General features: G+C 42.0%; 1 protein-coding gene across 2 annotated transcripts in view; it reads left to right on the forward strand.

Moving 5' to 3' along the window:
* Positions 1 to 21,385, forward strand: part of SPAG6 (sperm associated antigen 6) — a gene marked incomplete at both ends in the record, with an annotated part of 56,676 nt that extends 35,291 nt beyond the window's left edge. Inside the window, 7 exons of one of the 2 annotated variants that reach the window (XM_080717170.1) lie at positions 2,611 to 2,816; positions 4,153 to 4,326; positions 6,234 to 6,386; positions 9,288 to 9,479; positions 12,654 to 12,770; positions 15,695 to 15,840; positions 21,316 to 21,385. In XM_080717170.1, the coding sequence (XP_080573296.1) occupies positions 2,611 to 2,816; positions 4,153 to 4,326; positions 6,234 to 6,386; positions 9,288 to 9,479; positions 12,654 to 12,770; positions 15,695 to 15,840; positions 21,316 to 21,385 (1,058 nt within the window). The remainder of the gene's footprint in view (positions 1 to 2,610; positions 2,817 to 4,152; positions 4,327 to 6,233; positions 6,387 to 9,287; positions 9,480 to 12,653; positions 12,771 to 15,694; positions 15,841 to 21,315) is intronic. The other variant, XM_080717171.1, reaches the window with a different exon arrangement.
* Between the last annotated feature and the right edge of the window lie 5,591 nt (positions 21,386 to 26,976).

The raw sequence follows: 26,976 nt of genomic DNA on the forward strand, positions 1-26,976 counted from the left end.
CATCCCAGTGTGTCCACACAACCCCGCTCCTCTGGAGAGCATGGAGAACAGCTGAGGATGGGATTGGGTAACAGATCAGGGAGCCTCTTTGCTCTGTGGTTCATAGTACGGCCTCCAGGGGAATGAGAACACAGCAGGCTAGCAGTCGTTGAAGGAAAGGCTCAGATCTATAGAAATTGTAAAGATAATCGATGTTTTTAAAAAGAACCCTGAGATTTTGTTAATAACATCTAAGCAGTGTGACTTACTGCATGAAAAGTGGCCGTGTCGGAGCAGATGAGGTAGCCCTTGCAGACTCTCGAAACAGTGTGCAGCCCTTTACATTCCAGTAAGTACAGAGAAAGCCGATGCTGCCATGCAGCGCCTGTGTAATTTGGATGGAACTGAATTTTTAAGGAACATGTTAATAATTAACAAAGTACGAGTATCGACATATATTACATATATTTTCTATTTCTTCTTTCGCTTGGCTGGTGGGGCGGGGAGGGAGACAGTGGGTACCTCTTTCATCTGCTGTCCGGCTGGTCCTTAGCCTATGGCAGCAGTATACGGAGATGGCTTCTGAGGAGCCTGTTATTTTTTTTAGGCAGATAGCCTAGTCTTTCTTCTATTTCCTGTCGTCATCTTCCCCAGGGCTTTCTACTTCCGATGTATAGCCCATCCCTTTTTATTGTTTGTTTGTTTATTTTTGTGGTGCAAGGGATGAAATCCAGGGGCCTTCTACCTTTGGGCTATCCTCGCAGACCTATTTTATATTTTGTTTGGAAACAGGGTTTCACTAAGTTGCTGAGCCTCACTAAGTAGCCGCGTGATCCTCCCGTCTCAGCCTCCCAGCGCTGGTGTGCCACCATGTCCAGCTTCTTTACTGCTTATTTTGAAACTGGGTTTTGTTAAAGTTGTCTAGGGTCTCACTAAGTTGCTGAGGCTGGGACTCCAACCTGAGATCCTCTTGTCTCAGCCTCCCAAGTACTAGAATTACAGATGTGTACCAACTACGCTGTCTTCTTTAAAAAGCAAAACAAAGCAATTTTCCTCTTATCTATCTCCAGCTCTTGAGATAAATATGACTTTCTCAATGCACACTGTATTTCACATTAGATTAAAAAACTGAAGTAAGTTGGGCGTGGTGGCGCACACTTGTAATCTCAGCGCTTGGGAGGCTGAGACAGGAGGATCACACAGGTTCGAAGCCAGCCTCCGCTGCTTAGTGAGGCTCTCAGCTACTTAGTGAGACCCTGTTTCCAAATAAAGTCTAAAATAGGTCTGGGAGTGTAGCCCAAAGTACTGGGTTTCACCCCAATACTGCAAAGACAAAAACAAAAACCTTCCAAGATAATTATGATAACTTAGGAACACAAATTGTGGACACTAATCCATTCTTTGCTAGCATTTTCTTTAAAAAAATGCTACGGTACTAACTTTTGATAAGCCAAATGCTGTATTTTCTTCAAATTAAAGACTTTAAGTGATAGGCTACATAGCTATTTTAACTTGGCAAAGACATTCATATATGGCTGAGGTTCTACAAACCTGGGAAAATATGAGCATCATTTGAAAGAAAGAAATGAAGAGATTATAGAAACGGGTATATGTGATTCACAAGAGAATATATAAATATATAAATATATAAATATATAAATATAATATATAATATATATAATATTATATACATAATATAATATATATTATAATATATATAATATAATATAATATATGATATAAATATAAATATATATATAAATATAAATATATAAATGCAAGGAGAGTAGAGTCTGAGTGTATATGGTGCTCTATGCTTCTCAAAAGGCATCTTTTACATATATATATGATATGAGTCTGCCTGCCTAGCTCCCATTTTATGTAATTTAAAATATGTTATTTTTATAGCTGTTATTTTTGGACACATGAGTAAATCAACATATTCAAAAGACATTTACTTGATATCTGATGCATAACATGGTTAAGATAAATATATTCCTTTATCCAAACGTGAACATTCACAACATCGATATATAAGAATATATCGATCAGTTGTAAATTTAATTTTTAAAGTGTTTTAATGCGTAATGAAAACACAGCTTGTTTTGCAGAAAATAATTTTTTAAAAAAAGGTTTAAAAGTATTACAAGATGAAAGGAATTGAAAAATCCACGTTATTGGCCCAAGATTCGTGTTAATGTTTACTCACGTAAATAGCACAAAATACTGCCTAATTAGTGTGGTTGGTAAATTTTTGGTACTTTAATTTTCTCTGTTATTGTAAACCATGCATAAAATGCTTGCCTATTGAGAAGTGCAGAATCGTCGGAGCTTAAACAGCTGACATCTGCTTACTCTCTTAAAAAAAAAAAAAAGAATAACAAGCCGTTTCAGCCTAATCTACCTCAAATGTGCTCATGTAAATGGAGGTCCGTCTATTGACCTATGTTCTTTTCAGCTCAGGATTGGTCCACATGGTTATGAAACCAGGGAGGCTGATTTGAAACGCAGATGTCGGGAGAGTGAAGTACACCCTCCTCTTTTTTCTTTGCTGTATCTGTCAGGGTGAAAAATGGCTTGCACAAGGGTCAGTCACCCATACTCACTTAATTACTTTTCTTGGGCCCACAGAACTGTCACAAGCTGTGGTGGATGCGGGAGCGGTTCCTCTTTTAGTACTCTGTATCCAGGAGCCAGAAATTGCTTTGAAAAGGATTGCCGCTTCAACCCTCAGTGACATCTCAAAGCACTCCCCCGAGCTGGCGCAGACCGTGGTGGACGCCGGGGCCGTTGCTCACTTGGCCCAGATGATCCTGAGCCCTGACGCGAAGTTGAAGGTATTTCAAAATAAGGCTCACATAAGCAGGCTTCCTTTAACCTAAGAAAATGCAGATGTGCACAGACTAACATTATACAGCTAAGAAGTAATTAGCAAATTATCCCGGAAAACATGAATACATTGTCTTTGTTTTTTAATATGTGAAAAGAATGCTATAAAGATAAGACAATAAAATGTGATTGTTGAAATTATAAGTAGCGATCTTGAAAATTAGAAGTAGCATTGGTGTTAACAATAGTTAAAACAAAGAATCAAATCTCAGAGTTAGAAGGGATCTAATGGTTCTGTAGCCCACCGCTATTTAAGGTTTTTATGAAAATGGTTATGTATATGTTAGTCCTTTTTGTAGCTTCCCAAATTTGATTTCCATTTAATAGTTAATAAATTATACTTTTTCTTCTAATAGTTACATCTTATAAAGTGTAAAAATTGTTATTGTTAGCACAGCAATGGAAAGAGTTCTTTGCTATGACATGAACATCATGCCAAAGTGAAGTGCTAGTTCCGTTTAGTCATCTTTGTGCTAAATTATCACATGGACCATAAGTTAATAATTTAAGTATTGCATGATTAAGAAATGGCATTTATCCAAAGGTCTTCTTTAATCATCTGCAATAGACAGAATTTTTATTTATTTATTTATTTATTTATTTTTATTTATTTTGCGGGTCTGGGGATGGAACCCAGGGGCATTCGACCTCTGAGCTACATGCCCTGTCCTATTTTTTATTCTTTATTTTGAAACCGGGTCTCACTGAGTTGCAGAGGGCCTCACTAAGTAGCTGAGGCTGTCCACAAACCGCGAATCTCATGTCTCAACCTCCTGAATGCTGGGATTATAAGCGTGTGCCACCATGCCTAGCAGACAGAATTTTTTTAATTTTTTTTTTTTTTTTTTTTGGTGGTACTGGGGTTCCTGGAAGGCCTTCTACCTCTGGGCTACACTCCCAGACCTATTTTATATATTTTTTAAAATTTAGAAACAGGGTCTCCTAAGCCAGCACGCGGCTGGCTTCAAACCCGCACAATCCTCCTGTCTCAGCCTCCCAAGCGCAGGGATTACAAGCGTGCACCACCATGCCCGGCAACAGACAGAATTTTTAAATAGTCAGCAAAGAACTAATTTGGAAATTAGGAAAGTTTTAAGAATTGAGTGTAAGATTAGGATGTGACAGTCTCAGAACTCAGAAACCTTAGGGGATGTTAGGTAGGCAATTCTTGCCCTTTTTAAGGGCTGTGGAGATGTATGGAGCTGGTTAAGTCGGGTGTGAACTCTGTACTGGACCACTGGATCCATCCCACATGTTTGTTTTGTTTTCTTTATCGTCCAACAGCGGCAGGTCCTTTCGGCTCTCAGTCAGATCGCGAAGCATTCTGTGGACCTGGCAGAGATGGTGGTGGAGGCAGAGATCTTCCCAGTGGTCCTTACCTGTCTGAAGGACAGAGACGACTACGTGAAGAAAAACGCTTCGACTTTAATTCGAGAGATTGCCAAGCATACACCCGAGGTGAAAAGGTTTTTTTTTTTTTTTTAAACGTTCAGGATACAATGACATGCAGTTTTTTTTCTTTTCTTTCTTTTTTTTTTTTTTTTTTGTAGTACTGGGGATGGAATCTACCTCTGATCTATACCCCCAGCCCTATTTTTTGTTCTTTATTTGAAACAAGGTCTCACTGAGTTGCAGAGGGCCTCACTAAGTAATTGAGGCTGTCTACGAACTGCAATCCTCCTGTCTTAGCCTCCCAAATGCTGGGATTACAAGTGTGCACCATGGAGTTTTGGTTTGGTTTGGTTTTGTATGTATGTATGTATGTATGTATGTATGTATGTATGTATTTGTACTGGGAATGGGACCCAGGGGCATTCTACTTCAGAGCTACACCCCAGCTGTATTTTTTATTCTTTATTTTGAAACCTGGTCTCACTGAGTTGCAAAGGGCCTCACTTAGTAGCTGAGGCTGTCTGTGAACCTGCGATCTTCCAGTCTCAGCCTCCCAAATCCTGGGATTACAAGTGTGTGCCACCATGCCAGGCGTAGTTTTGGATTTATTTGGATTTATTTATTTATTTAATGGTGCTGAGGGTGGAACCCAGGGGCTTCCTACCTCTGGGCTATACTCCCAGACCCATTTTATATTTTATTTGGAAACAGGGTCTCACTAAGTTGCTGAGAGCCTCACTAAGTAGCTGAGGCTGGCTTCGAACCTGTGTGATCCTCCTGTCACAGCCTCCCAAGCGCTAGGATTAGAAGTGTGCACCACCATGCCTGGCTGTAGTTTTTGTTTTAAAATAAAATGCCAGTTTGTTGGCTAGGCCCAAGTGGTGTGCCATGTGACGTGGGTCAGCCGGGGCTCCTGCCAGCACTGTGGACGGGACGAGGTGATCTTTTGCTGTGGTGAGCTTCTCTGCACGCTGTAGAGTGGGCATTTAGCAGAGTCCCTGGCCTCTGCCCACTAGATGCCATAGCACCCCTCCCCCCATGTGGTGACAGCCAAAAATGCCACCTGTGGAGATATGCTGCCAAATGCTCCCCAGCGGATAAATTGCCTCCAGTTGAGGACTACTGGGTTGTATTGGTGGAGTTTGATCGGCAGTTCCAGTTTCTAATCACTTCCGGCCTCTCCTTCCTGATGGTGTGGACCGGGGGCCTCTGCCATCATTTCGCGTCTTGTCTCGCGCGGGCAGAGGGACCGTCGCGCCTCAGCTGGGCAGGCCCTGGCCACCTGGCCGGCGCGGCCGCCGCGCCAGCTGCTCCTCCGCAGCATCCTCCGTGCTGCCTTGTTAGATGTGAACGAGCTGGGAACAGAACCAGCCCCTGCTCAGTCCCAAGCTGTATCATTTTTCGTTGTATATTTTGACTAATCAGTTTTCACTGCATTCCACATTAAAGTCCTCATTCTTTATTTCATCTAATGTCTTTATTTGGTCATGATTTTTTTTTAAAATTGAAGGGCACCCAGCTAGTAATCGTTGCTAGCAAAGGAGGGATAATTGGGCTAGCCTATTTCAGGACTGACCCTGGTTTTCAGCATCCAGGGATTGGTCTGTTCGTACTCTCCCATCATGATTGGGAGTTTCAGTAGTTAGCTACTTTTGAACTAGCCCTAGGCATCGTGTCTAGGTGAGGAATTTTGACATCCATTATAATAGGCATAAAAGTTGTGCCACAGATACATGAAAAATTAAACCATGCAGTAAAGCCACTCACAGTGAGTATATTTATACATTTGAAATAGTAGGGTTATTATATTAGTACATTTCCTTCATCAATATAATAATTTCTCTAAACGATATGTCAGTCTTGCTGGCTCTCTGGTGGTCCTAGCTGAGGTGTGGTCGCGCTAACGGGATTTCAGGATGGCGTCTGCCCACTGGCCCGGCGTCTAGCTCTGCTCCTCCCCTCTTTCTCCGCAGCTCTCTCAGCTGATAGTGAACGCAGGCGGCGTGGCGGCGGTGATCGACTGCATCGGGGCCTGCAAAGGCAACATACGGCTGCCCGGCATCATGATGCTCGGCTACGTGGCGGCTCACTCCGAGAACCTGGCGATGGCAGTGATCATTTCCAAGGTTTGCCCCTGCTTCCTTTCGAGTTGTTGCAGTAAGCTAGCCCAAGACAGAACCTCAGGTTGATGCTTCCACAGAATATAAAGTGGAATGGCCAGAGCCGAATATTACCCGAAAAGAGATTTGGTCCTTTCAGGGCTTATTAGTGTGTTTCCCAAAGCAGTCTTTGAAGGAAAGCTTAGGTCATGGGAACTTACTCAGCATTTAACATCAGCCGTTTTGAGTCTTAGTATTAGCATATTTTTTCTTTATTGTGGCACTGAGGATTGAACCCGGGGGCATTCTACCTCCAAGCTACATCCCCAGGTCTATTTTATTTTTTTATTTTGAAACAGGGTCTCACTAAGTTGCCAAGGGCCTAGCCAAGTTGCTGAGGCTGGCCTCGAACCTGCAATCCTCCTGTATAAGCTTCCCAAGTACTAGGATTACAGACATGTGCCACCATGCCTGGCTATTATGTGTATTTAAATTTTAAGTATATTTGTATCTTGAAGAATTAATTGTGCATGTTTACAGACATGGAAAGCATATTGAAGTTAAAACACCTTGTTTTGGTCCTGGGGATAACACGTAGGGTCATTCTACCTCTGCACTACACCCCAGCCATTCTCGTTTTGAAACAGAGTCTCACTGAGTTGCTGGGAGTCTTGCTACATTGCTAAGGCTGTCCTTGAACCTGTGCTCCTCTGGTCTCAGCCTTCCAAGTACTGAGATTACAAGGGTGCACCACCTTGCCCGGCTTCAGAGCAGCTGTTACAGATGACATACTCGGAAGCCACGTCCATTGTTCTCCGCCCTCCCTTTCTTGATTTGGGTAGGAGATGGCAGTATCTAGGCCCTCTCTTTTTTTCCACTTTTTCTCAGTCACTTTTCAGAAACAAATTTCTCTGAGTCAGAGGCAATCAGAGCACATGCCGGACAGCAGTGTGTTTTGTTTCCCACGGAACCCACTGTGTTGTGTGGCCCCGGCACATAGTAGGCAGTCACAAAAGACATGTAGATGAACAATGTGGGTGAGCAGGTCAGAGGCTGCCTGCTCCCGTGCGCCCGGCCCTCCACTGTGCGCTTCTTAGCAGCCTAGAAAACCTGCTGCTGTTTGTTAAACAGAAATGTGGGTTTTTGAGCCGGGCGTGGTGGCGCACGCTTGTAATCCCCGCGCTTGGGAGGCAGAGACAGGAGGATCGCGCAGGTTCGAAGCCAGCTGCACGTGCTGGCTTAGGAGACCCTGTTTCCAAATAAAAATGTAAAAATAGGTCTGGGAGTGTAGCCTGGAGGTAGAAGGGCTTCCAGGAACCCCAGTACCACCAGAAAAAAAAAAAAAAAAAAAGAAAAGAAAAAGAAAAGAAATGTGGTTCTTTTTTTCATCCCTGGCTAATCTCAGAATAAAGGGCGCCTTAGATCTTTATTTTCTACCTGTTCCATGGCGATCCCTCGCTCCCCCTCCTCTCGTCCCTTTTTCTTCTCCGTTCCCCTGGCCTGTGCCAGTCTAGAGTAGTGGTGGTGCTTCCAGGAGGGTCGCTGTCCAGCGGTTACTGGGACTTTTGATGACTTTTGTGGAGAGTCAGGACGCGGCCGCACAGGGGGGACGAGGACTGCGCTGGTGCTCCCGTCCCTCCCCAGGCCAGCGGCCCTCCTGCCCCGGCCTGGGGTTGCTGCTGGTTTTCCCACCTGCTTCCGGGCGTTAGTGAGTTGGAGATCAGGGTGGCAGCAGCAGTGAGCCTCAGGAGCACCGCCCGGCAGTGCCGCTTTCTCTGCTTTGCTGTGCAGCCCCAGAGGGATTTCCAGTAACACCTTCTGTCTGAATAACGTTCATCCGCTGTTACTCGTAACAACTGAGGCCAGGAAGGCAGAGCTTCGGATCCGTGGAGGGGCTGCTACTTGTCCTCCTGCCTCCTCGTTCCTGTTAAATCCTAAGTCCAGGAACTTCTCCTTTACTCTGAAGGCAGGCCTGACCTTTTGTATTGGAAGTTATACGTTTTTAGTTCTAGGAAAGAAGCTAATGAAGAAGAAATCTAGGCGGCTTCTTAAGGAGATAAGTTGTAATAACCGAGGTAAAAGGTGGAAGGAAAAAGTGTCTATGATAATTGGGGCCTTTGCTATGGTAGCATGGTGGTACTAAATTTGAGGTAATTACTGTGGTCTCAAATCATGACCGTACAGAATCTGGAAGTAGAATCTGATTTGGGTTTTTTGATTCTTCCTGGGGTAAATGAACTGTGATATATTTGTGATTCTTTAGTTAATTGTGTCTTTACTATTTAGATAAAACTGAAGCCCACCTTACAATCTGTAAGCACAAGCTTTTATGTCACAGAAGTAATCATTTCTACTTTGATATCCAGTCTTGTTAAAATGAGAAAAATTATAGAAATCAACAAAAATTAATGGAAATTCTGTAGTTCTTAGGGAAAAGTATTACTGAATATATTATTATTGAATATCTTAGATTAATGTTTTAGATTTGTCTAAAAGATACTTAGGATTTTTACTCATTTGATTTTGAGTCAGTAGTATTTATTTATACTTGGTGAGAAGATTTATTTCTTTTAAGATTCTAAATTAAGAAAACATTTTACGATTCTAAACATTTTTAGCTTGTCTTAGTGGACTCTGGCTTCACCTGGTCTTTGACATCTGTTGTCTGGTTAAATGTTCATCTATTTGGGGATAAAAGCTGGTAGAGATATTCGTAGTTAGGTTGGATTGTTACAGATAATTAAGGTAATTTAGTTCTAGTGATTTTATTGACTTAAGAAATGACGGCCTCTGTGATGTGCTCACTTACTGAACCATTTAGGGGAAAAAAGGATCAAGGCTGAAATGATTTCTTCTCATGTTTGAGAGCAAGGAGGACTTTAATCCCAGTCTAGCTGTACAAGGCTTGCTCTCCTGACCCCGCTGCAGGGCGTGCCTCAGTTGTCCATCTGCCTGTCAGAAGAACCGGAGGACCACATCAAGGCCGCTGCCGCCTGGGCCTTGGGCCAGATCGGGAGGCACACTCCGGAGCACGCTCGGGCGGTTGCCGTCACGAACACTTTGCCGGTTCTCCTCTCTTTGTACATGTCATCCGACAGTTCTGAAGACCTGCAAATGAAGGTAAGCGCTCAATTCTTAGTGGTTTTATGAAAATCTGCTAGATTTTTACTCCGTCTTTGTAATACGTAATTTAAAACATTTTAATTTGCCTGGCGTGGTGGTGCACGCTTGTAATCCCAGTACTAGAGACGCTGAGACAGGAGGAGCACAGGCTGGAGGCCAGCCTCGGCTACTTAAGTGAGGCCCTCTGCAGCTTAGCAAGACCTTGTTTCAAAATAAAGAATAAAAAATAGGGCGTGGGGTGTAGCTTGGAGATAGAACATTCCTGCATCCCATTCCCAATACCACAAAAAAAATTAACTTTCTTTATGGACAAAATTGTTATGTGGGAGGTTCCTCTTTTTACACATCCTTGCCAACTCTTGTTCTATTATCTTTAGTTTTTAGTACAGCCATTCTAAGTGGATATGAATTGATATTTCATTTTGGTTTTGCATTTTCCTGATGGCTAATGATGTTGAAAACCTTTCGATTTACGTATTGGCCATTCATATGTGTTCTTTGCAGAAATGTCTGTTGAGACCTTTTGCCCAGGCAGTGACAGGTATCGACCACCATAGGGGGAGCCTTGAACCCTCTTACATTACTAGTGAAAATGCAACATGTTTCAGTTATATTGAAAACATTTTGGCAGTTTCTCAAAATATTAAACCTAAATTTATCATTATTACCCCAAAACTCCAGTCCTGGGTTTCTACTCAAGAGAAATGAAAACATTTGTCTAAACAGATTTGTATATAATTTTTTATAGCAGCATTATCCATATTATCCAAGAGTGGAAACAGCCCGCATATCTGTCAAATAGTGAATGGATGAACAAAGTGTGGCCAGTTCATACACTGGGTTCCTATTTGACAACAAAAAGGAGTGAGGCATTGATAAGTGCTGTAATGTTTGAACCTCACGGGCACTGTGCTGGTTGGAATATTCCAGGCATGAGTGTTCACAGCTGTATGCTCTAATCTGTGAATTATCTAGAAGAGCCATATTTATAGAGACAGAAAGTAGATGAGTAGTTGCCTGGGGACGGTGGGTGAGTGGGAGAGGGACAGGCAGCAAGTACACACGGCCCATGGCACTTCTGGGATGAGGAAAATGTTCTCAACTTAGATTGTGGAAATGGTTGCAGAATTCTTTAGATTTACTAAATATCATTGGGTTGTGTACTTAAAAGGAGGGAATTTATGATATATAAATTATATAAAGCTGTTAAAATCTTAAGCTGAGAAATAACAAAAATAAAATATTTAAAAATTCTAATTTAATTTTTATTGCTGCATTATAATTACACATCGTAGTAAGGTTCAGAGTAATAAAGACCTACATGGTTCGTTGTGTGTTAAATAAAATCTTAATTAACTAGTAGTTCCTTCATGCTAGAGAACATTTATTCCTATTGAGTATATTTTTTCCAGATGAAGGATAGTAGAGTCCAATGAATTTTTAGTGTCATTAGACTCCTTTCTTGAGTTCTTGATTAATAACTTGATAGTACATCATCAATTCAGAACTGCCAGGATCAGAGCACGCTGCCCAAGGGGTACGGAGCATGTGATCCCTGCATGTAGTTACTAGGCCTTGTCACCGTACCTGTGAAGGTCATTTGTTAGCCTGTGAAGGTCATCATGATCTTAAGGTGGGTCACAAGGTATCGTATAACCAGGCATGTTGTACATGAGAGTTTAATTCTAAACTTATACTACTGGTGAAAAGTTTCTGGCTTTATTTAATCTAGTTTATAAAACAATGTTTTAAGGCAAATATGTGAAGAGATAAGAGGTTATGCAAGACTATCTAATCCTGGGTCTCTGAGAAGCCTTACATTCAAGAGACCCTTTATGAATAGCATAAACGTTATGAATTTGTGGCTGAATCCAGTTACCAGTTATAAAATTCATGATGTGAAAACTCAAAATGCCCCTTATAAACACCCACTGACAGGATCATAACCCAGAATCCCAGGTTGCTAAGGGCTCAGAGAGAGGAGGCGAGCAGAGCAAAGTCCTCAAGGGTGCCCTGCAGCACAGACCTTCTACAGGCCGACGTGCACTTCCACTGGAAAGTACCTGCAGACGACACACCATGAAGCTTTCCAAAATGGAGGGACAGCCTGGATACAGAGAAAGAAAATCGCAGCCAGCCGTGGCCTCAGAGCCGGCAGCGGCATCGCTGTGCTACAGGCACACCAGGGCCTTCCTTGGCCATATTTGCAGCAGGGGGACAGCACCACATGGCGTCACTTGGAAATATGGAGGCGTGCTGGGTGCTGGGGGAAGGTGCATCGGTACTTATCCTTCTGCTTGCGGGGGATGCTCCACTTGTGTGGAGAGAAGCTTTCCCTGACAGCTGAGGAGTTCCTATTGTTTTGCTTCTATCTAAATAAGGAAATTTCTTCTCATAAGCTATAGCAGCGTCTCTGCAGATGCCCATCAAATAATGCAGCACACATTTATGACTGCATATATATACGACACAAAATCTTTTGGAGAATGCAGGATGCCAGATGACATTCCACGATAAACTAAGCTATTTTCTTCTATTTGTCTATAGGGAGAGATAGGTTAGTTATTTTACATACCAAATCTTACGCTAATATACAAAATCTTATAAAATCTTACACTAATATGATAGGTGAATAGTAATTTACTGCCTATAACTTTATGCTTTGTAATTTTATCATAGATATTTTAAGAGTTCATTTATACACTGTACATTTTAAGGATTAATAGAGACAACTTGGCAGGTATTTTATGATGAAAGCAATAAAATATAGGCGTTTCTTTGAACACCTATTTTTTTATTATTTATTTATTTATTTATTTATTTATTTATTTATTTATTTATTTTGGTGGTACTGGGGTTCCTGGAAGCCCTTCTACCTCCGGGCTACACTCCCAGACCTATCTTATTTTTGGAAACAGGGTCTCTTAAGCCATCATGGCTGGCTTCGAACCTGTGCGATCCTCCTGTCTCCGCCTCCCAAGTGCGGGGATGACAAGCGTGCGCCACCACGCCCGGCCTAAACACCTGTTTCTAAAAATGAAAGAACTCTAGGTCAAGTTGTAGGTTAAAGTGATTTTATTTTCAAGCTCTGTGAGTGAGAGATATTTACAAATGTGTGTCAGGCTTTCACTGACTGCTCACTACTGACTGCCTCTCGCTCTGTGTTTATAGAGTAAGAAAGCTATAAAGAGCATCCTGCAGAAGTGCACCTACCTCCCCGCACTGGAGCCCTTCCTGTACGATGCTCCTCCCAACATTCTCAAGCACGTGGTCGGCCAGTTCAGTAAGGTAAGAAGCCGCTCAGCCTGAGAAGGGCACGGGAAGGAAAATGACTCTTTTTGTGTTAGCTTTTTTCTTTCTTTCTGTACGATGAGGTCTTTGTTTCACTGTCTAACTCTAACCAATCCATACTGATGGGGGTAACACTGGCTAATTAAGTCCACATACAAATGAAACACTTCATTCTGTCCCCCTTTTTTTTTATAGCCTCAGTACTGTCATTTTAAGTGGTCTCAGAAGTAAGGAGTATGTCAGCACATAAAAGCCTCATAATACAGATAATTTATGCTGATAAGTAACTTCTAGTAATGTTCCCAGCGTATTTAACCTCATTCACTAAGAAACACGGCAGAGATGTTACAGAGAAAAAAGGTCTCTGAGCCATTGAGAATTTTTGACAAGGTCCATGCATTTAACTGAGATGCTCTCAGACAGCCATTTGGAGCGTATTGACTTTTTATGAACAGTTTTAACAAATGTGGCTGCCATAGTTCTTAGATCATTGCAGATTAAGTGATAGCAAATGATGGGAAGGTAGGAAGGCCAAGCGGCTGGAAGTGGGCTCAGTCAGCAGACCTGACTCCTGATCACCAGGGATGGCAGAGAATGACGGCGCTTCCATCGCCAAGGGTCAGGACGACGATCCTGAGCTCTCAAGAACTGGTTACCTTATGCTCCGTGTATGTGGCCTCAGAAGGTGGCGCGTGTGCAGTTCGCGGGCCGGAGTGGCTCTGCGCACGGGCTCAGGAGCCGAGGGCCTGGGTTTTCTGTGCAGAAGCTCTCATTCTTCAGTAGTCTTGGCCGCTCTCAAACCTTAGTTTGGTCACCCATACAATGATAACGATAATAGTTCTTATTTCAAAGGACCATTGTAAAGAGAAATGAGATGTGACAGGTTATCTCAAGTCCAGGCATAAAGTAGACACTTGAATAGTGGAGTCAAAACAGCCAGAGCCTGTTTGTAGGAAATGAGGCTGATTAAGTTTGAATTATGGTGGAGGCAGATCCGCTCTGTCGGTTATAATTCTACTTAAATGAGGTGCTACTGCTTGTATACTACATTTCTACTAATAGTGAATAAACACTGTGTGTTCATCTTTTAAAGTAGACTCTTTGGTTAAATAGGCCTAGTTTTAACTCCTGTACTAGATAAACTTTTTTTTTTAATGCTTCTGGGATTGAACCCAGGGACATTCTACATCTGAGCTACACTCCCAGCCCTATTTTATTTTTTATTGTGAAACAGGGCCTTACTACATTGTGGGGAAGCCTTACTAAATTGCTGAGCCTGGCTGCGAACCTGAGGTCCTCCTGTCTCAGCCTTGCACATGCTGGGATCACAGATGTGCACACCACGCCCAGGTCTAGACTCTTCTAGACCCTCTCCAGGGCCTGCAGCCGCTAGAAAGCAGTATCTTGAAGCCACCTCAGGGCACAGTTCTGTGTTTCAGACCCCTATGCTCTATTTCTTCTTGCAAAAAAATAACGAGCCGGGTGTGGTGGTACGCACTTGTAATCCCCGCACTTGGAAGGCTGAGACGGGAGAATTGCACAGGTTCGAAGCCAGCTTCAGCTACTTAGGCTCTCAGCAACTTAATGAGACCCTGTTTCCAAATATAAATAGATCTGGGAGTATAGCCCGGAGGTAGAAAAGCCACCAGGTTCCCCCCTAGTACCACAAAAAGAGAAAAAGAAAATAACTAAACTTATTTTTTCTCTTAGTTATATGGGATGTAGGAGATACAATCAATGGCAGGCCCACTTGGCAAGCCTACCACCGAACCAGGCCATGCAGAGAAAAGACTAAGTTACTGCACGAGGGAATCAGCCCATGTCTTCACATTTGTGTGTGTGTGTGGGGGGGGGGTTTACTGGGGATTGAACCAGGGGAGTTCTACCTCTGAGCCACGCCCTAAGCCCTATTTTATTTATAGTTTGAAACAGGGTCTCGGTAGGTCGCTAAGAGTCTCACTGTGCTGTTGAGGCTGTTCTTCAACTTGTGGTCCTCCTGTCTCAGCCTCCCAAGTACTGGGATTACAAGTGTGCGCCCCCTAGCTTGGGTGCTGAATAAGAAGTCGATTAGATAATTTGCTCTTTTCAAAGAGAGAGGGGTAAGGGGCTGAGCTGGCCTTCTATAGAGAGTCATCAGATCTTGAAATGAGTAGTTGACATTTTTTCTGAAAGTTTCATTTTGTAGTTTGTTTAGTCTAAAGAGCAAGATACCCCAGTTTTATTGAGTTACTCTGAAGATAAACACTAGGCCTTGTTAAGAGTTAACATTAAGAAAATAAAAATCAGTGGAATTCGTGGGAGTTACGTAGCCAATGTCAAGTAAAGATGGTAGCTAACACCGTATACTCTTAAATGTACTGTTGGAACTGTTTACTTTGGGCACAATTTTGTATTTTCTTAGACGTTTCTTAAAGGCGGTAACACTTGAGCTGAGTCTTAAACACAAGTAAGATTTAACGAGGCCCAAGAGGGGAGTTGGTGGTGTGTGCAGAGGCCTTCTAGGGAGAGGAGCGGCAGGAGCAAAGGCCAGCGTGGTGCAGTGTGCGCGCTGTGGTGGACGCTGGGGGCTGGAGGCTGGAGAGGAGCCGGCGCTGGTCCCAAGGGCGCTCTGTGCCTTTGGAGGAGCTTGCCTGTAGTGTGTGGAGTGGCGAGACCTCGAGAGGGCGTGAGCTCATGGTTACGCTCCTGAGCGGACCCCTTCTGTGTTCGTCACCTCTGCCGTCTCTACCGCCTCGAAAGTGAACGCGCTTCCGACAGGCGGCATCTCCCCTGCAGACGCGTGGATCCGGGCTCGTCTATTGTTATAAATGGACCTGGCACACATTTTCTTCTACGTCTTCTCAGATATGTCATCACCTTCAATAGCCAACGCTGACTTGGAAAAGGCGAGCTGACGTTTTCTGTGTGCTCCGATTTTCCAGGTGCTGCCGCATGATAGCAAAGCTCGGCGACTTTTTGTAACAAGCGGTGGACTTAAGAAGGTTCAAGAGATCAAAGCGGAACCTGGCTCTCTTCTTCAAGAATACATCAACAGTATCAACAATTGTTACCCAGAGGAAATCGTGAGGTAGGAAGGATGGACCGTGAGGAGTTCAGTACTCTAACTAGCTTTTGGGTCTTTTTTTGTGTGTGTGTGAGTCTGGGGATGGAACCCAGGGGCATTCAACTTCCGAGCTATAACCCCTGCCCTCTTTTTTATTCTTTATTTTGAAACCGGGTCTCACTGAGTTGCAGAGGGCCTCAGTAAGTAGCTGAGGCTGTCCTCGAACCGCGATCCTCAGGTCTCAGCCTCCTGAATGCTGGGATGACAAGCGTGCGCCACCACGCCCGGCTACATTTGGGTTTTCAAATCTACATTTTATATCCACTGTGTCAAAACGTGAACACCAAGCGAGTGCCTGTGGTCAGTGTGCACTTTTCTCCCATCTCTTTAGAACCCTCATTCAAGTCATGTTCCCTCTGACACGCACATTTCCGAGGCAGTTTGGAATGTCATTTAGACATTCGTGTACTAACTTCATACATGCTTTTCTAAAGAATAACCAAGGTTAGGGTTCACTTTAAAGCAACAGCTTTTAAATTGCAGACACCTGATTCAGAAGAGGCGCGCGATTCTTTTCACAGTTGCTGGCATCACTACCGTTGTGTTTTGTTTGTACTGCGGGTTGAGCATTCTGCCTCCAAGCTGCACTTTCAGTCCTTTTTGTCGCGCTGAGTTGCTGAGGCTGGCCTCGAACTGTGATCTTGCCTCAGTCCCCAGTACTGGGGTTACAGGTGTGTGCCACCAGGCTTGGCTTGCACATTCCTCTTCTTAAACTCCATTTACAGTAACGGGAGAGCTACAAGTAGAAAAGAGATTTGAGCGCCCAAAAGAAAGTTGTATCTACATGCAAAAAATTATGTAAATAATATTTATGATATGTGGATATATCAAAGTACTGTAATGGGAAGCTATGTTCAAAATTATTTTTGCTATCATTTATTTATTTATTGCTGTGCTGGAGATGAAATCCAGAGCCTCAAATATTCTGGGTAAGTACTCTATACCCCCCCCCCGCCCAGATTTAAAAAATTTTAAATAAAGTTGGTTTTCAGAGCATTAAGTTTAAGCCTCAGTCCACGTAAGCCTAACAGAGACCTATACTATTAAGCTCCAAAGGAAAAAAAATGTTACCAAGAAAAATAGAATAGCTTAAATGACTGTCTTGAAAAATACCTACAGAGGATGCAGAATAAAAGGAATAATCATTTACATTTAAAATTTTACACTTATTTTCTTTACTAATATTAGGAAATATAAATTCTAGTTTTTAAAACTTACATGTTATATAACATACTTATATACATTATAACTTTTATCTGTTTATTCTTCCTATTTAATACCAATGATTTTGAATATATATGGTAACATTGATTTTAAAAGCACAAAAATAATTTTAAAATTAAAAAATAGTTTTCTATTCATGTACATTCAACTAGCAAATTGTTCCATTTCAGAGTTAGAAATTTATGTACTTTGGGGAGACTTACAAGAAATACTTGACCTAAAGAATAATTTAATACTCAGTCAATAAACCAGCTTTAAAAATATTAATTTATATATAAAAGGAGTAATATATCATAACATATAATTACTACATATAAAATATACAAATACTTTTATTTAACAAAATATGTATGAAGCCACTAAATGAAGGAATTACTTACTAAAATCTTTTGTTAATAAAATAAAATTATTGTATCCCACTATGATGTATGAATACAGTGCACCAATAAAAAATAAAAAAAAAGAAAAAAAGAAAAAGGGAAATAAACACACAAAAAAAATATAAAATAAAATTATATTATTATTGTTATTATTTGTGGTACTACTTCTGATCGGTACTCTCAGCCCTATTTTGTATTTGTTTTGAAACAAGGTCTCACAAATTTGCTGAAGGCCTTACTAGTTGCTGTGGCTGACCTCAAACCTGTGATCCTCCTGTCTTAGCCTCCTAAGTACTGAGATTGCAGGTGTGCACCACCACAACCAGCTTACATGAATTTTTATACATGGAATGTATGTCCCTTCAGGAAGAATACTGTTTTATATAATTTATAAAATTATAATTTACAATTCACCGGGCGTGGTGGCGCATGCCTGTAATCCCTGGACTTGGGAGGCAGAGACAGGAGGATTGTGCAGGTTCGAAGCCAGTCTTGCTGGCTTAGGAGACCCTGTTTCCATAAAAATATAAAAATAGGTCTGGGAGTGTAGCCCGGAGGTAGAAGGGTTTCCAGGAACCCCAGTACCACACAAAAAAAATTATAATTTACAATTCAATTTTTCTAATAAAAAACAAAATTAAATATAATGTGAGACATAAACATAATTTAAATTCTTCTGTTAGTCACATTTAAAAAGTTAAATTAGCCGGGCGCGGTGGCACACACTTGTAATCCCCGCGCTTGGGAGGATGAGACAGGAGGATCACACAGGTTCGAAACCAGCTACTGAGTGAGGCTCTCAGCAACTTACTGAGACCCTGTTTCCAAGTAAAGTATAAAATAGGTCTGGGAATATAGCCTGGAGGTAGAAAAGTCCCTGGGTTCCACCCCCAGTACCACAACAAAAAGTATAATGAAACAGAATATATATGTTTTAATGATATATTTTGTTAACCTAATATACCAAAAATAATTTCAGCTGATAATCAATATAAAAATTATGAATGATTTTATATTTTTATAATATCATTTTGAGTACATCTTAAACTCAGTTAATTTTATTAGAACTTATGACTGGTATTCAGTTTATACAAATTTTATAATAAATAATATTCAAATATATGACCTATATCTAGATTATTTAAAATTTATATAATAATAAAATGTATATACTTGAAATATAGACTTATAAGTCAGTCCAAATACACCTAAGTATTTTCCAATAATTGTCAGTTAAAATTTCCTTTTTTGTGGTACTGGGGTTCCTGGAAGGTCTTCTACCTCCAGGCTACACTCCCAGACCTATTTTTATACTTTTTTAAATTTTGGAAACAGGGTCTCTTAAGCCAGCGTGGCTGGCTTCGAACCTGTGGGATCCTCCTGTCTTAGCCTCCCAAGCGCAGGGATTACAAGCGTGCGCCACCACGCCCGGCTTAAAATCTTAATTAAATGTAAAAAATTTAGTTTCTTGAACACACTAGCCATATTTCTAGTACTCAATAGCCACATGTGGCTACCATTTTAAACAGAACAATTTTTAGATTTTTTAAGTCTGCCTCTTGCATTTATTATTATTTTTTACAGTACTAGAGATTAAACCCAGGACCTCATATATGCCAGACAGGTGCTCTACCACTGAGCTATATCCCAACCCCTTTTTATTCTTTTTTTTTTTTTTTTTTTTTTTTTTGGTGTGTGTGTGGTACTAGGGATTGAGCTCAGGGACATTTTACCTCTGAGCTACACACCCCCAGGTCTATTTTTTATTCTTTATTTTGTAACAAGGTCTTAGTGAAGCAGAGTGCATCACTAAGTAGCTGAGGCTGGCTGCGAACCTGGGCTCCTCCTGTCTCAGCCTCCCAGGTACTGGGATTACAAGTGTGCGCCACCGTGCTCGGCTCCCTTTTTGTTTTTATTTTGATATAGGGGCTCGTGCCAAGTGGTCTCGGCTGGCCTTGAATTTTCAGTTCTGCTGCTCAGTCTCCCAAGTAGCCGGGATTACAGGTCTGCAGTACCATACCCAGCGCACCCTTTGCATATGTATAAAAATACCTGCCACGTGTTTACACATATATAAGGCCTAGAAAGGCAAGGCCTGCTTTAAAATTTCTGACTAACTCAGAGGAAAAGAGAAAGTTATGAATTTCTGAGAGAAGGATACTTTGAAGTAACTCACTGTTGAAAGACTTCTTGAGTGCAGCAGGTCTTGGGAGGAGAGACCTTTAAGGTAGCTTTGTATGTACATAGTGTGTATTGTTAACAGTTGCCGTGTAGCACAATATAGATAACATTCATCTTTTTTGCTCACTTTTTTTTTTTTTTTTTGGTGGCACTGGGGGTCCTGGAAGCCCTTCTACCTCCGGGCTACACTCCCAGACCTATTTTAGATTTTTATTTGGAAACAGGGTCTCTTAAGCCAGCACGGCTGGCTTTGAACCTACACGATCCTCCTGTCTCCGCCTCCCAAGCGTGGGGATGACAAGCGTGGGCCACCACACCCAGCCTGTTTTGCCCACTTTAACTTGACATATTTTGGAAAAAACGTATAGTATGTATAAGTTATGAATTTTTAAGTCAAGCATTTAGGCATAGATAAAAATAACTAACAAAGACAAAACAAGTCCCTAATATTAGGTTTTATCTAGATAAAACACTTTTGGAGGCTTAATTATTTTCAGTGAATATTTTGGAAATTTTTGAATTATACTTCTTTAGATTTTTAAATCTATTTACTATATTCTAGAATGCCTGCCAAATTTTATTTGACATGTTTTTTGTTTGGTTTGGTTTTTTGTTTTGCGGTGCTGGGGATGGTACCCAGGGGGATTCTACCTCAGAGCTATACCCCCGGCTCTACTTTTTATTCTTTATTTTGAAACAAGGTCTCACGGAATTGCAAGGGGCGTCACTAAGTAGCTGAGGCTATCTTCGAACCACAATCCTCCTGTCTCAGCCTCCCAAATGCTGGGATTACAAGCGTGCGCCACCACGCCCGGCTTGACATGTTTTTATATGCATGAAAAGTATTTTCCAAGGCATGTCAAACATTCCACAATATATTAATATATTTAATCATTTAATACTTATATTTTCTAAAATGTTCAATTAAAAATAAATTTATAGTATTACATATGCCCAAGAACCAATGAAAATTATTAATTTCCCAGGCCTATATGATATGTCAACCATTTATTATGTACTTCTTCAGTGTGAAATATACTCCCCCCAGTTTTTGTTCTTATGGGTGACCAGTTATGATTCATTAAAACATACACTAAGAAATGGTTTCGAAGCTGGGTGTGGTGGTGCACGCCTGTAGTCCCAGTACTTGGAAGGCCGAGACAGGAGGATCGCAGGTTTGAGGCCAGCAGTGCACAGTAATTTAGCAAGACTCTGTTTCAAAATGGAAAAAAAAAAGAGCTGGAGTGTAGCTCAGAAGTAGAATGCCTCTGGGTTCACTAGCTCGTATAAAAAATTATCAGAAAATCAGAAGGTGGAAATTGTAATGATAGGCTGTGTAGTCTAGTTTATACAGTTTTTAATTACATTACTCCCATGCTATGACAGAGTGTCTGTGATACAGCACTGTCGCTGAGCGGAGGCTTCTGGTGGAAACATCCTCTGCCGTCCATTTACGCCTTCTCGACCACAGTGTTCTTAGTGTGTTTTCCTTCATAGTGTCTAAACGTATGCACAGCACTATTGAAGCATCATCATGTGGTGTATATGTGAGGTTTCACTCACTGGATTATTTCAGATGAATTCTTTATGGAACCTTTTGTGTCTACAGCGCTGAATCTTTCGTAAGTATCTAATAGCAAATTTTCTTTTCTAGGTACTATTCCCCTGGATATTCAGATACACTGCTGCAGAGAGTGGACAGCTACCAACCACTTACTAATTAAACAGAGTTACATTTTTCTACTCAAATTCACTGCAGAGTACTTATGAATAACAATTGCTAAAGCCCTACCTAAATATTTGAACTAAGTATACTAGATTTATTCAATGTGAGATTTAGGCAGTACTTTAAAAATTAGTAGCTTGAATACATGAGGAGCTATTTATAGTCATTTGCATGCATAAGATTTACTCTAAAGGTAGATTTTAAAAGACATTAAAGATTTAAGGCATCTGCTATTATTCTAAAACGTACACACACACACTCACACTCACACATGTGCACACACACACACACACACAGGCACGCATGTGCGCGCACACACACACACCCTTCAACTAGAGACAGATGAGAGATGGTGTTCAGAAAGAACCCTTAGATATTTTGGCCAGGTCCTCATAGGCATAGAGGAAGAGTGGCCTTGCAGGCCACATTGTAAGAAGGAGGCGGGAAGCCGCGGAAAGAGGAAACTCCGCAGGGCGGAGAGGCCGTGGTGCTGGCTCCACACAGGCATTAAGAGAACAGTAGTAACAGTAACGTTAACATCAGAATCTAGGATACCTTGCCGGGTTTTCCTAAGGCCGTAGCCCTTCCTCTTCTCTCTCATACATTTCGGAAGTTCTCTTAACCCTTCCCGAAGGTTCCTTCCCCATCATGGGTTGCTTGACTCATGAATAGACCCCAACGCAGATGAGTGAAACGCGCTGTCAGGATCCACCTGTCCTAGGTGCTTCACTTTCTCAGATTTCAAAAGTCACATTTTTCAGGGACTTAGGGAAAAACTTGAAAAGAATAGTACTGGGCTCACACTTCACGTTCCTTTTCACTTAGGAAACTGTAAAGGGGTCAAATGATATCTCAATAAAATTTTAAAATATTAGAATTGTCCTTTCTCTTTTTTCCCTGTCTGGTTTTTCCTGCCCTCTGGTGCCGTGGGGTGGACGTAGATGTCTCCACGGTTGGTGTACGTGTGTTTATTTTATTTTTTTGGTGGTACTGGGGTTCCTGGAAGCTCTTCTACCTCCGGGCTACACTCCCAGACCTATATATATATTTATATATATATTTGGAAACAGGGTCTCCAAATAAATAAAATAAAAAAATAAAAAAAATTTATATATATATATTTATTTGGAAACAGGGTCTCTTAAGCCAGCAAGGCTGGCTCCGAACCAGCGCGATCCTCCTGTCTCTGCCTCCCAAGCGTGGGGATTACAAGCGTGCACCACCACGCCCGGCTACGTGTGTCTTTTGATTAAGGGCTTGCTTCTGAGGAGGGGATGGCAGCGCAGAACCCCCAGGCTGCAGTGCCTTCAGGCTGGCTGTGTTTTCAGGTTCCTTCTTGGACTTTTTCCCCCTCAGAAGGAAGCTAGCTATTTACTTTTGGCATTTTTCTGGGTTTATCTTTGTCATCATTCTTTCCCAACAGTGCAGAGTTGGTTGTCTTTTCAAACTTCATTATATGCAAGATTGCCCATTTCTTTTTCCTTATATAAGGCTAGAATTGCCAGTGATTTTTCCCATATTTTTCTTTGTGCTGGGGATTGAACCCGGTGTCTCGTGAATGCTAAGCTCCCACCAGCGCCTGGTTTCATTGTGTTCTACGCCTCCCGCCCCTCATTTCATTTTCAGTACTTCCTCAGGCCTGTTTCGTTTCCCTGAGCAATTTCTTGGAGTCATTGCACAGGGAAGTGTTACTTTTACTCTGGCTTCATAGCTGTCCTTTCTCCTTTCCAGTCTATCTTATCAGCCTTTCAACAATCTGACAAAATCAAAGTAGCTTCCTTTTTTTCATTAAGACTATTTTTCTTAGATGCCTGTGTTAGTAATGAAAGAAATTATTTTATTTAGGTTAAAGCCTCAGATATGAAGCCGGGCATGGTGGCGCACGCTTGTGATCCCAGCGCTTGGGAGGCTGAGACAGGAGCATCGCACAGGTTCGAAGCCAGCCTCAGCTACTTAGTGAGGCTCTCAGCAACTTAGTGAGACCCGGTTTCCAAATAAAGTATGAAATAGGTCTGGGAGTACAGCCCGGAGGTAGAAAAGCCCCTGGGTCCCACCTCCAGTACCACACACACACACACACACACACACACACACACACCGCCTCACATGTGACTGAAATGGTGGGTGACCTGCTTCTTGCTGCTGCACTTTGCACTTGAAGTGTTTCTCACCTGGTACACCACGTTACACTTCCAAATAGAACCAAAGACTGTAAAATATTCAGTAGTGCTTAGCTGTATTTATAATTTAATCATACACAGCTTGGAAAATTTATGTTTTGAGCTGTTTCTTGACATAAAACTTTAAGCAATATGGAGCTTTCTTCACCTTTTGAGAAATCTATGAGGTTTTTTTTTCTTCTTTTCTCAGTACTGGGGATGGAACCCAGGGGATTCTACCTCTGAGCTATACTCCCAGCCCTAGTTTGTTTCCTTCCTTCCTTCCTTCCTCCCTCCCTCCCTCCCTCCCTCCCTCCCTCCCTCCCTCCTTCCTTCCTCCCTCCCTCCTTCCTTCCTTCCTTCCTTCCTTTCTTCCTTTCTTTTTTGTGGGTCTAGGGATGGAACCCAGGGGTATTTAACCTCCGAGCTACACCCCTTGCCCAATTTTTTTATTCTTTATTTTGAAACAGGGTCTCACTGAGTTGCAAGGGCCTCACTAAGTAGCTGAGGCTGTCCGTGAACCTCGATCCTCCGGTCTCAGCCTCCCAAATGCTGGGATTAGAAGCGTGTGCCACCACGCACTGCGCTCTCTCTCTCTCTCTCTCTCTCTCTCTCTCTCTCTCTCTCTCTCTCTCTCTCTCTCTTTTTGCGGGTCTGGGGATGGAACTCAGGAGCATTTGACCTCTGAGCTACACTCCCTGCCCTGTTTTTATTCTTTGATACAGGGTCTCACTGAGTTCCAAAGGGCCTCACTACGTAGCTAAGGCTGTCCGCGAACCGTGATCCTCCGGTCTCAGCCTCCCAAATGCTGGGATTACAAGCATGCGCCACCATGCCAGGCCTATATGAGATTTTATAAAACATAAAAATTATTTTTCACTTGTGTGAGAGCAAAAATAATGTTTCTCATTTATGACATTCTCTGACATTTTTACCCCTGATTTGAATTTGTCAATTCTAATTTCTGTGTACACAAACCCTGCCCTGCTGTTCCCCACTCCCTGCAGTTTACCTAAACTTCAGCTACAGCCAAGGGTGGTGGTGCACGCTTGTAGTCCCAGTTCTCGGGAGGCTGAGACAGGAGGATCGCAGGGGCACGGCCAGTCATCTTTTCTAGTTCCTAGGTTGAAGTGTCCTGACATTTCATAGTGCAGTGTGGAGGAGAAGAGACCAGAGGGACTCATTCCAATCTCAAGACTACTATACCCTGAGTCGGCAGCCTCGGGCAGGTTACTAATAATAGCCACCTCTAGGACCCAGAGGACCCATGAGGGAGTAAGCACAGGGCTGCCCGGTGTAAGCAGCACCAGGCCAGGTCAAGGCCCTCAGCAACTCAGTGAGACCCTCTTTCAAAGTAAAGAAAAAAATAGGCCTGGGGGTGTAGCTCGGAGGTAGAATGTCCCTGGGTTCAATCTCCAGTACCACGATAAAATAAAATTCAGGTATTAGTAGGGCCTTTCACTTAGTGAGCTGTGTTAGGACTTTGGTTTGAGAGTGGAATTGATTGAACGCTGTTGCTACAGAGGCAGCCAGTTTACCCACTGTGAGGATAGGTGTGAGGATAGGAAACACTGAATTGAGGTGTTGAAAACCGGGGTTCTAGTCACTAGTGTGCTAAGCAGTAAAGGTGGTAACACTTGCTCACCTACTCAAACGATGCTTATGGAGCCAAGCATGGGGGTGCACACTTGTAATCCCGGAGCTTGGAGGATGAGACAGGAAGATCCAGGTTCGCTGCCAGCCTCAGCTACCTAGGCCCTCCGCCACTTAGTGAGACCCTCTGCAACTCAGTGAGACCCTGTTTCAAAAATAAAGACAAAATTAGGCGAGGGGTGTAGCTTGGAGGTTGAATGCCCCTGGATTCAATCCCCAGCACCACAAATAAATAAATAATTGATGCTTCTGAAGATAACCTGCAATGGTACCTGTAACAGTTTCGGTCCATTCTACAGAAATCTGCCCGGTGACTGTGGAAGACTGTCAAGCCGGTTCCAAAGTTTGGCCAGCACTGCTCAGTATGCCCACGCCCAGTGCCTTGTATGTTCAGATGAGTGGAACTCAAAACAGTATGATTTATGATAAAGAGAAACTAGATTTCCTGCCCTCATGGAGTTTTCTGATATAAACACAGTTCCCCAGACACAGGGACCGAAACACCACACAATACTGAACACAAAGCAGGCATATTTAATTCAGCCTTAAAAACAAACGGTAACCTTGTATTTACAGTATGTTGGCCTGTTTTCCTAACCCTCTCCTCTCAAACCCCTTTCCTTTAAAGAAAGAATAAAAGGTTTGTTTGTTCCTTAACTTGATTCAAGGTCCTGCTGAACACAAATCCTGACCTTAAATTCCTGGCGGAGGCCATCTCCAAGATGTCACGTTTAGAAACTCATCCTGAAAGAGCGAAGCCGATTCTGTTGAGTTACCAAACAGCCAACCCTTTGATTAAGATAGGGCTCCCAGATGTTGAGGCTTTTCGCCACAGGCTTCACTGTTTAGGAAATGTTGATTTTTAAAGGATCAAGGGACAGCCTTATCTCTATTACACTTGCCAGTACTCGGTTAAAAGACTTTTGACTTTTAAAATTAGATTTTTTTTTCATGCACATATTTTTGTAGAAGTCTGAATTCTTAGGTTCTTTTATTCTGTATTGCTTTAAGGAATTGTGAATTTTATTTTTTTTTTGTAAATATCAATAAGTAACATTTAAAAAACTTTACACAATACAAAAAGAAAAGAAAAGAAAGCAAAAACACTTTAGATCTCAGAACCCAGAAAAGAATTGTCATTAGCAAGGTAACATAATTACAAATAGCTCTCTAAACGTTGGACATATAGAAAAAAATGGAGTCGGGCGTGGTGGCGCACGCTTGTAATCCCAATGCTTGGGAGGCGGAGACAGGAGGATCGCACAGGTTCGAAGCTACTGAGTGAGGCTCTCCTTAGACCCTATTTCCAAATAAAGTATAAAATACTCTGGGAGTGTAGCCCGGAGGTAGGAAAGCCCCTGGGTTCCACCCCCAGGACCACACACACACAAAAAAAAAGGGGGGGAAAATATACTCAGGCTGTACATTGGTTTCAAGTTATAAAACAGTTTGCTTGTTTTACAGAGAACAGACTTATCACCCTTTATTGCAGTGAGTCCAGGAAAAATTTTTTCCCAGTGATTAATTTCGGGATCAATATAAAACATAACTGGTTCCTCTTATTCATTATTGACATGTTTTTATAGTAGATTTGAAACAGAGCTAGATCAAGATTATTACATTAATATGTCATTGCAGTGTTTGGGTATATAATTTATACATTAAGGAATATATGAATACAAATTCTTAAGTGATTTTTCCATGTATGTAGAGTTTATGCTAATGTACTCATGCTAAAATTTACACTAAAACATAAAAATACATTACTGATGGTGTC

This window comes from Muscardinus avellanarius, assembly GCF_963383645.1.
Source record: "Muscardinus avellanarius genome assembly, chromosome: 20".
NCBI classification, from domain to species: Eukaryota; Metazoa; Chordata; class Mammalia; order Rodentia; family Gliridae; genus Muscardinus; species Muscardinus avellanarius.